This window comes from Podarcis filfolensis (genome assembly GCF_964270895.1).
Source record: "Podarcis filfolensis genome assembly, chromosome: 6".
NCBI lineage: Eukaryota > Metazoa > Chordata > Lepidosauria > Squamata > Lacertidae > Podarcis > Podarcis filfolensis.
This window is the reverse complement of record NC_139609.1, coordinates 6096580-6110283: the sequence shown is the minus strand read 5'-3', so window position 1 is coordinate 6110283 and position 13704 is coordinate 6096580. Positions and strand designations below refer to the sequence as shown.

Genomic DNA, 13704 nt, shown 5'->3' with positions numbered 1-13704 from the left:
AGGGAGCCATGGGATTGCATCCTTCTTCCCTTCCCTGGTCCCCAATTCACCAACCTCAACTAGGGTTCCCTCTTAACCAAGATTTGAAACCAGGATTTAGCATCAATATGGTTTTGGCTCCAAGCACCAACACCACATCTGCAGGTGGCCAGAAGGCAGATCACCACAGCTCTCATCCACCTGCAGTCAGTGGTATCCCTTCTGGTACTGTACAGCTACTGATGCTGGCCTGGTTCCTCCGCTGCTCACAGGCTGCTTTTCTGCTAAACCATCTGCCTACCTCTAAGCTAAAGGTGAGGAGCTTCCCCCACCTATCCAGGGCTGCATCGCTTTGGGAGTGAACTATTGTGGGTAGCTGCACGCCAGAGCAAAAACTGGATTTCTTTCTGGGCAGAAATTTAAGCATATTATGTCCCCCAAAGAATCCTGGGAACTGTGGTTTGTTAAGGGTGCTGGGGATTGTATCTCTGTGAGGTGGAAACTAAAGTTCCCAGGATTCTTTGAGGGATGTCATGTGCTTTAAATATGTATTAAAAAGGTAAAGGGGACCCCTGACCATTAGGTCCAGTTGTGGCCGACTCTGGGGTTGCGGCGCTCATCTCGCTTTATTGGCCGAGGGAGCTGGCGTACAGCTTCCGGGTCAAGTGGCCAACATGACTAAGCCGCTTCTGGCGAACCAGAGCAGCAAACGGAAACACCGTTTACCTTCCCGCTGGAGTGGTACCTATTTATCTACTTGCACTTTGACGTGCTTTCGAACTGCTAGGTTGGCAGGAGCTGGGACCGAGCAACGGGAGCTCACCCCGTGGCGGGGATTCGAACCACCGACCTTCTGATCGGCAAAACCTAGGCTCTGTGGTTTAACTCACAGCGCCACCCGTATTAGATGTGCTTTAATTTCTCCCTTTTTGCCATCCTCTCTCCTCCCCCCTCCCCTCCCCATCAGCCCATTGGCTTGCTGTGAGAGACTGCTGTTTATATTTCATGTTTCTTGAGATAACTGGCTCCGTTTTTCCTTTTAGTGAAAAAAGAGGTATAGCTATGAAAAAGCAAACAAAACAGAAAGCAAAACTACATAACCTCTAGTTTACTGAGAATGGATCTAGACACATCAAAGAAGTGTTTCGGTTAAATGCTTTGCAAACTTTGTATGAGAAATCGGGTTGGCACAAAAGGAACTCCACAGCGCCATCTGGCGTCACAGTGTTAGCATGCACAAACAACACACATAATGTGTTTTTTTCTTTGCCAGTGTAGCTGAGTCCTTGGTGGGGTACAGCTATTAAGGGGGAATAAAAACAAAAACATCAACAAAGGTGGGATGGGAAGTCAAAAAGAAAATGTGCAGTGCAAAGCACCCCTATATATATGATTGGAGTTGTGTGATAACTTGGAAGATTTGATAAAAATCATTATTAAAAAAATGTTTACTGAGTGGATTGGAAATTTTATAATGAAAATAAAATAACTTGCACCCTTGCAGTAAGGGTAGACATAATGAAAATGGGAATAGATCGAGTCTCGAATCAATAAAAGTTAACTTTTGCTCTGTGCTAGATTTAAAAGATGCAACTGTACCTTTGCCTTCCTTCCAACACCTGCTTTGCCAGAGCACATCTTGAGCTGGTAACTGGCGTCAGCCAGAAGCATGATGGGCGATTCCACGGGGCAACTGCCCAGCATAACCCCGTGCAAGATTCTTATGCTGACGACTGAATGAAACCCCTCTTCCTCCCTTCCAGTGCAATGCGACATGTGGCCGAGGCGTCAAGATGCGGACAGTGCTGTGTGTGGGGCTGGAAAATGGACTGTACAAGGAGTACCCCGAGAAGCGCTGCGACGCTCTCCCCAAGCCAGAAGTGCAGGCATCCTGCTTCAAGAGACCCTGCTCCACCTGGTTCTCCACCTCTTGGTCCCAGGTAGAGGAAGGGAGGGGTAGTTCTGTAGTGGGGCTTAAGATAGGGATGAAAAGAGGGTAGATGAGCCCCTCTGCCTCTCACTTCCCTCTACACGCCCTGCAGAAACTGCCTTCTTAGCTGATGGACCCACTACTGGTCTCATCCACTCAGTAGATGAGGAACCACACACACCTGTGCGGGTCCTCATCCTGTTCATCACCCAGCCTTGACAGATCACCAACAGGTGCACCCTTAAGCAGGGGGCTAGAGCAGGGGTCAGCAACCTTTTTCAGCCATGGGCCGGTCCACCGTCCCTCAAACCATATATATATATATATATATATATATTTAAATGGACGAATTCCTATGCCCCACAAATAACCCAGAGAAGCATTTTAAATAAAAGCACACATTCTTCTCATGTCAAAACACCAGGCAGGCCCCACAAATAAGCCAGAGATGCATTTTAAATAAAAGGACACATTCTACTCGTGTAAAAGCACGCTGATTCTCGGACCGCCTGCAGGCCGGATTTAGAAGTCGATTGGGCCGCATCCGGCCCACGGGCCTTAGGTTGCCTACCCCTGGGCTAGAGTCATTCCTGGGCCACAATCAGATTTGATTTGATCAGGCCCACATGCAAACCACCCTGGCTTCTGTGCACACTGAACCCCTGCTCCAAATATTAGTTTACATTTTACAGTGCTGCTTTGCTGCAAGAGTCCTTTGCCAGGTTAAGCCAGCTCTGCAGAATTCATCCGAGAGAGCAAGTCCCTTTAGGGCAAGAGCTTTCCATCATTTCAGGACAGCCTCTGGGGATCCCTTTTGACAGGCCGCCTCTGTTGCTATAAACGTTGCACTCTGTATCCCCCTTTCCCGCCGCTGGGGAACATTTAGTTATCTTGATTTTTAACCCACCCTGCCCCCCTCTGCCTCCCGTAGTGCAGCAAGACCTGTGGCACAGGCCTGCGTTTTCGTGAGGTGAAATGCTACCAAGGAGAAGTTCTGGGGCAAGGCTGTGAGTCAGCATCCAAGCCTGAAGCCAAGCAGACATGCCAGCTCCAGTTGTGTCCCACAGATGCCCCAGGTAAGGGGGACAATTTCCTCAGGGGGTGCCCTTGCGGGCTCAGTCTTGAGAGAGAGAAGGGTCACAGCTATTTTTGCTTTGTAATGCACGTGGGGATTGTGCGGCAGAGAAGCAGAACGGCAACGTTGACTGGCTCTCCTAACGATTGGCTGACCGGCTGTGATGTCACAGAAGGGTGATGCGAGCAGGAGGGTCTGTGGTTGCCATTGGAGGACTGGTTTAGCTCCGAGAGAGAGAGAGAGGGCAGGCAGGTGCATGGAAAAGAATGGGGCAGTGGTGAAACATTGGGTCCAGGATGGCAGGATTTGTGGAAGGGTGGTCTTGACAAATGAGCAGAAGGGAACGCCAGAGGAAAGGATTGGAGGAGGAAGAGGAAAACTAGGGAAGAGAATGGAATAAAGGGTACATGTTGGCCAAGAACTGCAGAGATAAGGAAGACTACGGTCCCTATATAAATTCGAAGTCAGCCACATATTGGAAATAAATTAGCCCAGTCCCTGTGGGATGGCCAGGGAGGGATCAAGCAACTCTCTTACTGACGCCTGTTGTCGTATTTCCACTCTTTAGATGAAGACTGTGAAGACAAAACGACAGCTAACTGTGTTCTGGTCCTAAAAGTGAAGCTCTGCTCACACTGGTACTACAGGAAGGCTTGCTGTAGATCTTGTAGGAGCAAGTCGCCCTGATTCCACATCTGGCTGTTGTAACTTCCCTGCCCAGAACAAGGAGCAAAATGTCCTTAACCACCAGAAGACTTGACTGAAATCTGCATTCTAGACTGGAAGCCATGGTTCCTGACTTGCAACAACTCTAGAGAACATCCTAGCCAGCTAGCAAGTATTTTTTTTCATGTAGCAGTCAAAAAGACCCTGTTTACACGGCCTTTCAAAAAAAGACATCAGGTCTCTAGATACCACAGTACCAACATGTAACTATCAGACTTCAGAGTTCCGCTCGCAGGTGCTTTATCATGCTACGTGAAATGCTAAAATCCTTGACCTCCCCCATATTGTGGAACACCTGGGGCTTAATAAACTGCCACCCCTTCCCGTTCCTTTAGCCTGTAGGCGGTCCCCTGCTGATATTGGCATCTAGGTGAATCCAGGCCTTTGCATTTATGTAGTGCATCAGATTGTAAGGAGCATTTTGCAGTCATTCAGATGTAAAGAACAGCCCTGCTGGATCAAACCAAAAACTCCAGCTAGTCCAGTATTCTACTTCTCACATTGGGCAACAGATTCCTTTTGGGAAGCTCACCAACCGGATGTGATGGCTTCCTCCTGCTCTTGCTCTGGGTCTCCAGAGACATTTAAGTTAGCCGTTGTAGCTAGTACCACCTGATAGGACTTTCCTTCATGAATTTGTTCTTTGCTGAAGGCCACCTGGTGAGCTCATGAATCCGAAAGGAAAATGGGAGCGTGTGCTCTCTGAGTTTTTCGGAGGGGTGCCAGTGCAGCAATTCTGCACAACCCAGTCTTTTTGCAAGCTGTGTAGTATCCATCTATACCACCCATACGATGCCTCTGGCGTTGCACGTGGCAGTTGAGAATTCATGGGGGCGAGAGGCGCAACCCATACAAGCAGCGCATTGCTCAAAAACATTCTTTGGTTAGGGTGCATCAAGTTTTCTGCCCAGCGTCAGTCTTGGAACTTGATTCACAGGAATCTCATGTGCAGACATATGCTTGGAGGAAAGTTATGTCACAGCATGAATAAACAAAAGGGGAGAGAGAGAAGGTGGATGCTTTGAATGTTCCATGCTATAGATATAGCAAGTTGTCTGTGATTAATCTACAAAATCTTTTTTTAAATCACTTTACAATAAAGAGAGAGGGGGGGAAAACACATCTGTGCTTTCACAATGTGAGGAGACTTGTGGTAGATGGAAAGGGCCCGTGCAATGGAAGTTGCACGTCCGTGACAAGAAGCAGCAGGAGTGGGGAGGTGGCTGACTTGGGGATCTGAGGGGAGAAGCTCTCCAATCTTTCTGTGAAATTGCTGGGTGGGATTTTGGCCTGGAATGATGGGGACATATCTCGCACCCAAGGTAGGCAGAGGACATGCGCAGCTACGCTTCTTGATAAGGATGAGCCTTTTGAGATGGGCTCTTCCAAGGATGAAGCTGTGACCTTGGGAGAGGTCATCGGGAGAACGCAGGGGGTCTACAAGCAGCTTAATATCCCTCTTGGAGGCCTCTTGAAAAATATTACTTGGAAGAATCCCCTACAGAAATGCCTCACTTTTTTGCAAGCATTGTTTCATCCCAACCACACAGATCGGAGGCTGTGCATTCTCCCTTTCAGTTACCACTATCCATCATTCCTGTGAAAGATTTGTGGGAATTTGTACAAAGGGAAGTAAGATGATAAGGACATGGTTGACGATCATGTGGAAACCTCAGGTGAGAAGGCCATACTTGCTTTCTTCCAACACAGCTTGACGTGCCCATGTCTGCACCAACTGTTTAAGATGCGTGACTAAGCCGCTTCCGGTCGAACCAGAGCAGCGCACGGAAACGCCGTTTACCTTCCCGCCGGGGCAGTACCTATTTATCTACTTGCACTTTGACGTGCTTTTGAACTGCTAGGTTGGCAGGAGCAGGGACCGAGCAATGGGAGCTCACCCCATCATGGGGATTCGAACCGCTGACCTTCTGATCGGCAAGCCCTAAGCTCAGTGGTTTAACCCACAGCGCCACCCACATCCAGCAATTGAAGTAGACCTGGTCAAAAGTATGGTTCTGTTGACTCAGGCAAGAAGAGGCCAGGCCCTTAGTATTTTCACCAAGTCTAGCCTATCCAAAGGGTTCACACTGAAAGCGGTTGATGCTGCACACTTAAGTTTCCCTTCTGTGGCTGAAGAGGACTCTGATACCTGAGGACCCACAGCCCCAGGTAGACATCAGGGCCACAAATGGTGAAGATTCCATTTCCAGTGGGAAGTTGTCTGCCTGCCCTGAGGGCCAGAGTGGCACACTTCCAGTTAAAAAATAGGAAACAAAGACCTAGAAGAGCGAGCAGCAGAAGACACCAACAGGAGGCCGAATTCCTAAGGTGGGACAGGACAAAATGGCGGGGGAGCTTAGACTATTGTCATTGAGAATTTGTTTACTTCCTTTCATTTTGAGAATACGAAGGTTGTGCCACATTCTCTCCTATGAGATGAGTTACTTAAACTGATGGACAGGCTCGGGGGCCAAGGTTTTACAGTCTGGTGGAGCTGGTTTGGCCTTCAGATGAGCTGACATGGCACCCTGGATTGTGCCCTGAAGAACACACCTATAAGTCTGGCTCCATCTGCACTATACGTTTAAAGCAGTATCATACCACTTTAAGCAGTCATGGCTTCCCCCAAAGAATCCTGGGCACCGCAGTTTGTTAAGGGGGCTGAGAGCTGTTAGGAGACCCCCGTTCCCCTCGCTGAGCTCCAGTTCCCGGAGTTCCCTGCTAAGAGGGAATGGTAGTTAAACCACTCCGAACGCTGTAGCTTGATGAGGTACAGCTCTCAGTACCCTTAATAAATTCCAGTTCCCAAGATTCGTTGAGAAAAGCCATGACGGTTGAGTGGAGCTTGGCCACTGGAAGGCCCACCCTTTGTACATCACCAGGGGTCCCAGCCACAAGCCGCAGGTTTTTTTTTTAAATAATTTTTATTAACTGGCCAATCACATCAAATTAAATCACATCACATAATTCCAAATTACAAAGCCAAATTTTTAAATTTTGTTGGGGGAACCCATACTTCAAGATCCAAAGGGGGATTCAGATCATCTTCTTATTACTGTGTTAATGTCCAAATCAGTCCCAATCAGTCCAGACAAAGTTCATAATTCTATCCAGTCTTATCTTGGTGTTTCCACATCATATCTTGTTCATATAATTTCTATTTTTCCTTTACGATCTCTTCTGTTAGTCTCCTTAAGCCGATAAGCAAAATAATAATCCTGTGTGGATTTCCCGTTCCTCCACTAAGTCCAGATGGTTTCCATATATCTCCTTCGTAGATAGCATCGCTCTTTCCATCATGAATTTGGCATTTGTTGCTCTTAAGTCCCACCGAGGAGTTGATCCACGATATGTAAACAACTCTATTTCTCTCTTTCTCCTCCCAGACCCAAGAGCTCCAACAATGCCTCCCAAAATGGCGACGGCATTTTTAACTGCGTCATTCCAAAAATCTTAGCTTTCCAGCTTCATCTTGAAACATTGCTTTGGTTCAAAAGTTTATCTCAACACAGCCTTAAATCCACAGTTTAAGTCCTTAATTTCTGACTCATTAGGGGAGGGGATTCTTGTTAAATCACATAAGAAAAAGGAAGGCAGGTTTTTTCCCCCCTCAGTCATTTGTCGTACCGTATCTTGACGTATCTTCTCATATTTTATTCTTGTCTTGTTATCAGAGATCTCTTCTGTCAGCAGTCTTTACTCCCCTTTTTCCTTGAAGCATGTGCAATTTATCTCGTCCAAATTGTTTCTTTTGAAGATGCTTGCAACTAGTGGCGCGAATCAGGGACGGCGTCCAGGAGTGCCGGAATCCCACAGGAGGGCTTTGTGCCTAGTGCCCCCACCCCCACAAATTCGGGGGTGGTATAGGGCACAGCAGGCAAGGGCCATCCCCCCCACAATCCTGGGGGGGTTAAGGAGGCTAATTACCCCCATCATAGCCTCCAAATTACCTTGTGTGGGTCGGAGAGATGTTATTGTCAGCCATCTTCCGATGCGCCACCTAGTGGCCCCACAAACCGCAGGTTTTGATCCAGCAATGGACAAATGGATAAACGTAATGGAAGACATCAGACATCTACTTTAGTATTTCAAAGTCTGTATTATTGTTTTTTCCATTTTAACTTCTAACCTGGCTCCATTGCTAAGCAACAAAGGAAACACGTTGAAGACAAACAGCAGTTCTGAAGTACAAAAACAATGGATCGGGACCTTCTCCTTTCAGTCATACTTTCTTGTATTGATACTGTTTGCCCCTGCCTCTCCTCTACGTGCTACGGAAGCCGTGCAAAAGGTTATGGTTGGTAGTTTTCTTCAGTGAAGAAGGGAGGGGAGGAGATTGGGGGAGGAATCAGCACCTTGAGCAAAAAAAAACAACCCTCACCTGTGGCTTGGAAAAGAGGACACACCCATGTTTTACCTGTGTGCCAAGGAGGGAACAGGTTTTCAGGGTCAGCACCCGTGATGCACCCAGGAGAGATGTGCAGTGCAGAATGTCAACACTCCAAGTTTGGATTCAGGAGTTTGGGTGGCAGCACAAGGCAAGGAGCAGTGCATATTGGGCTATCCGCCTCCTCCCCCCGCCCCCAGTGGGCCCACTTCCATTGGGGAGGATGGCAAATATAGCGGAGACACTACTGAGATTTTGTTCTGCAAATATTTTGAAGGAAAGTTTTTAATTCAAGATGGGGATGTGTCTGCAAAAGGTCACTCAGCACTGAAATAATCATTTCTCTCTACAAAATTGTGACAGGGTTTGGACTAGCATAATATCGGCTCGTTTTAATTCTAGAAGTTGGGGGTCACAATGGCCGAGTTGCAATTTGGCCTTGGTTTGAACCTATCTTTAAATACCTGGCAGTAGTTTTAAGCCTCATTAAACCATGCTCCAAGAAAAATGTAGTTTCTTCTCAAACTATATTTACTGCAATGGGCTGATGTTCCTGCATGAGCAGTTGGCTTGAAAAACCTCCTCAATCCAGTCCTGTTTGCACTTTGCTGTGTGCAGTGAGCGGCCCTAGACGAAAACCACTTAGAAGCTTGGGTGATCAAGCGGTTTATACATAGCTGGAATAAATAAAGATAAAAATAAAATGTGCACCAGCACCCAATACCTCAGCTAATTGCGGTGGAGATCAGGTGAGCAGCATGATGAATATTCCCACCCAGAACTGCACACAAATTTCCCTTCTGCATCAGGACAACTCTCTTAAACCTTGCAAATAGGATTTAAATTAAGGCATGTAGGTCAAACAGTAGCGATATTACCACAGAAATACTCGCTTGAGTAGAAACTGGTAACCAGGGGACCAAAATAAATTCTGCATGCATTTAGTCCACTAGTACACTTGTTAAGAACCGCTGACCACAGTTTTCTACCTAGGACTAGTAGAAAACTTTATTGGATGCAACCCAAATGAAATTAGTTGTCACTAAATACTGTTGAAAGCAATGAACTTTGAGTGAGAAATGTGTTATCTAACAGCCATTTCTCCCATTATGCTGGGTAGCCATGTGATCCACATGCTGCATCGGGGTAGCCAACATGGCGCCCCCCAGATGTTATTGGACTTCAGCTCCCATGAGCCCCAGCTGCATGGCCAGTGGTCAGGGATGATAGGAGTTGTAGTCAACAATACACGAAGTGCAACAGGCTGAATAATAATAACTGTGAACATTTATTGATTATTTCCTAACGGAAAGGTCTAGCCCAGTGTGTGCAACATATGCAGTTCATATATATGGTATATAACCTATGATAATTCATTTCTTCTTTTCTCATTTGTTATGTACTGAGTTGAATAGGATCCAAACTGCAGCAGTCTGATTGGTCCTAGAACAATAGGATCCAAAAGGCAGCAGTCTGATTGGTCCTAGAACAATAGGATTCAGAATGCAGCAGTCTGATTGGTCCTAGAATAATGCAGCAGTATGATTGGTTGGCAGGAACCACCCAGTCATGCTCCAGATAGAAGTGAATCCACAACTTGATTGGCTTACAGTAGAATTCCGGAATTAGCCAATCATGTGCAGCCCATTGTGTAAATAATGTATATAAAGCAGATACTTTGAGGGGACATTCATTCATTCCTCCTCACCACTATGAGCTGAATAAAGAGCATGAAATCACTTTGCAACTCTGAGTATATTTCATCATTGTTTCTTGTGAGTTCCTGTATAACACAGTCCTGAGGCTTTCTTATTGTTTGTAGCTGCACCAGCCAGCTTGTGCCAGCAGCCTACATCAGCTGTGTTGTTCTCACTACCTTGAGGGCTTTTCTGTTTTCACCTAAGGATTGTGTTAAACAGGAACTTCCAAGAAGAAACAATAAGAAAAGATGTAAGGAAATAAGAGCTGAACCATAAAGGAGGCTGATCGCCGAAGAATTGACGCTTTTGAATTATGGTGCTGGAGGAGACTCTTGAGAGTCCCATGGACTGCAAGAAGATCAAACCTCTCCATTCTGAAGGAAATCAGCCCGGAGTGCTCACTGGAAGGACAGATCCTGAAGCTGAGACTCCAATACTTTGGCCACCTCATGAGAAGAGAAGACTCCCTGGAAAATACCCTGATGTTGGGAAAGACTGAGGGCACAAGGAGAAGGGGACAGCAGAGGACGAGATGGTGGGACAGTGTTCTTGAAGCTACCAGCATGAGTCTGACCAAACTGCGGGAGGCAGTGGAAGACAGGAATGCCTGGCGTGCTCTGGTCCATGGGGTCACGAAGAGTCGGACACGACTAAACGACTAAACAACAACAACATATACCATATATATGAACTGTATATGTTGCACATCCTGGGCTAGACCTTTACGTTAGGAAATAATAAAATGATCACAATAATTATTATTCAGCCGGTTGCGCTTTGTGTATTGTAATAACTGTATTTGCGTAGCAGGGTATTGAATTTTTTTTGAGGGGGTTGTAGTCCAGCAATGTCTGTATCCATGTTACAACAAAGGCAGATGAGTCTGTGCAGCTACACTCCTTTTAGTAATGTGAGAAGACTTGGACCACGTGGAGGGAACCCAAACTGCAGCTCCTGTCCTTGCAATGCCAGTCCTTTGGTACCTTGATGGCTGCTGCAATTCTGATGGCACCGCAATGTGACTACTCAGCAGGAGATAGGAGGGGTGTGAACTGTACTATATCCTGCTACCAATGGAAGGTGTGTGTCTTGTTTTGTCCTGATTTTAGTTCAAAAAACCAAGAACTCCCACCATGCGCTAATTTAGCACACCAGGGAAACGGGTCAACTAAAAAATTTCTCCTAAATTTTAAATATCTAAAATATTTAGATATTTAAAACATTTCTCAAGGCAGCTGGCAAAATAAAATAAAAACAATGCAAAAATTGAGGAATGACGTATCAGACAAAGCAGTCAGAGTAACAAAGGTGATTTAAGAAAAGTCTTATTCGCCTTTTACTTGGCGCTGAAAAAGGAGAGTGGATGCCAAGAGGACATTTCGAGGAGATGAGAAGGCCTTGTCCCTGCTTGCTACTCACCCAACCTCTGGTGGTGAGGACATCCAAAGCAGTTCTCCAATAATGATGTAATTGGCAGGATCACATGGGAGAAGGTGAGCCCTCCTCCCAGACTGTTTAAGGCAGCCTTAGCAAACCTAATGCCCTCCAGATGTTTTGAATAGCAACTCCTATCAGCCATGCTGGCTAGAGCTAATGGGACTTGTAGTCCAGAACATCTGGGCAGTACCAGGTTGACAAAGGCTGGCTTAGGGCAAATAGGTCAGTTGAAGGACTTTGAATCGCACCCAGAAACCAATTGGAAGCCATTTTTATGTGTAGTGCGATGTATATAATGGATTTCTGTCGGTCCTGTTGTGTTGCTTTCACTGGAATTTAGCAGGAGCTACACAAAATAGCAGGAGCTACACATTCAGTATAAGTCAGGAGGAGGCGGTAGAACTAACTAAGCCTATCTCCTTGCCAGGTTAGTTTTCTCCTGGAGTGCAGGTTTAAAACAAAACAAAACAAAATACAGGGACATTTTAAAATTGCATTGTTCCAATGCAGACTGGCAGCATGGCCCAGTTAACCACCTCATTTTTCTGGGTGTTAGTCATGACTAATATTTGGTGGATTGTGCCTATTTTCCCAGCAAGGAAAGATGCAGTGTGGAGTGTCTGTCTGTGTGTGTGTGTGTGTGTGTGTGTGTAAAAAAACTCTCCACCAAGGAAGTTCAGTGAGTCCTCAGATGGTTTGCAGGTTCCAAGAACTGTTGACAGCTCACAAAGCTGTACATAACCCAGTTGGGTGGATTTGCAAAATTAGCAGGTTGTTTTAGGACAGATCACCTGTCACTCTAAATGTACATTTGAGGCTCTTGTTTGTGCATTCGCTACCCCCACCCCCCGCCGCCCACTGCAACCCGGTCTAGACCTCTGCAGGGATCTGATGAAACAGGCTCAAAGCTCAGGACCCCAATACATTTTATGTCTTACAAGTGCCAAAAGATTTTGGCATGTTTTGCTAAAGCAGAATGAGGCTGCAATCCCATGCACATTTCCTGATAGTAAATCCCAGCTGAGGCAATGGGACTGACTTCTGGGTGTAATGGTTGCTCTCATCACTCCACACCAGGCTCTCCAGACGAGCAACTCTGTGTAACCAGGTTGTAAATGTTATGTAATTCTTGTTTCAAGTGTCTCAAAAATTTAAACACCTCCCCCCCGCACCCGTGAGCTTGCTACGAGTACAGCAGGCATAGGCAAACTCTGTCCCTCCAGATATTTGGGACTACAATTCCCATCATCCCTAGCTAACAGGACCAGTGGTCAGGGATGGTAGGAATTGTAGTCCCAAACGTCTGGAGGGCCGAGTTTGCCTATGGCTGGAATATAGTATGTGCAGAGGTGTCAGTAGGTACTTAAAGGGGCCCCAAACAAGGCCTAGGGCACAATTTTTTCACATGGCATTTGCATATGTTAATATGCCTCTGAGAAATTAAGACAGGTGAGGTCTTTGCTGGGTGTCTCTTCTTGCACCCCTGAACTCCAGACAAGCCCAGAAAACTGTCTTGCTTTGACAAATGCATCCTTGATCAAGAGATTGTGGAAGCCCCTAGGGAAGTGGTTCCCAATTTGTGGTCCGCACATCTCTGGGGGTCCACGTAACCCACCCAGGTGGTCCGTGGCACCATTCACATCATGAAAACCACCATAGAGAGAGAAAACTTTTCAAAAGTAGGGGGTCCATAGCTTGCCTTTTGTAAAGCAGAGGGTTTGCTGTACTTAGCTAACTGGGGACCACTATTCTAGGGGCTGAAGTTTGGGAGGGAGGAGGGGATATGTGGCCAGCAGAACACACCCAGTATGACTGGGAACGCAACAGCGGTGAAGGAGGGGAATTCTGCTCCCAGTCCATCCATCCATCCATGCCTCCAGCCCAATCTCTCACTCTCACACTCGCTTCAGTCTTTCCAGTCACCTAGGTAAAGGTAAAAGGACCCCTGACCAGTCATGGCCGACTATGGGGTTGCACGCTCATCCTGCTCTATAGGCCGAGGGAGCCGGCGTACAGCTTCCGGGTCATGTGGCCAGCATGACTAAGCCGCTTCTAGCGAACCAGAGCAGCGCACGGAAACACCCTTTACCTTCCCGCCGGAGCAGTACCTATTTATCTACTTGCACTTTGACGTGCTTTTGAACTGCTAGGTTGGCAGGAGCAGGGACCGAGCAACGGGAGCTCACCCCGTCGTGGGGATTCAAACCACCGACCTTCTGATCAGCAAGTCCTAGGCTCTGTGGTTTAACCCACAGAGCCACCTGCATCCCCTTTCCTACCATGCTGCCAATGTTAATGTTTCACCGACCAAGCCTTGTTTGGGCATATTTGCATATAGAAGTCCAAGAGACTTCTCCCGCATATGGAAGCCACCAGTTTTATACATCAGAACTCCCACTTGTGTAGAAACTCTAAAAAGAGCTCATTGGGTGTTAGAACTGTTGCCGCTTCAGTATGCAAGTAGGCGGTG

The 13704-nt window shown here is 46.7% G+C and overlaps 1 protein-coding gene across 3 annotated transcripts in view; it reads left to right on the top strand.

Annotated features, from left to right (window-relative positions):
* LOC310765923 (ADAMTS-like protein 2) overlaps positions 1–4822 on the top strand; it is a 40526-nt gene extending 35704 nt beyond the window's left edge. For all 3 annotated transcript variants that reach the window (XR_014549879.1, XM_083621584.1, XM_083621583.1), the window contains exons 16-18: positions 1743–1919; positions 2841–2985; positions 3553–4822. Coding sequence is in view for 2 of the 3 variants with exons in the window: in XM_083621584.1 (XP_083477710.1) it covers positions 1743–1919; positions 2841–2985; positions 3553–3671 (441 nt within the window). In the remaining variant the exon portion in view is untranslated. The remainder of the gene's footprint in view (positions 1–1742; positions 1920–2840; positions 2986–3552) is intronic.
* Positions 4823–13704: the final 8882 nt, after the last annotated feature.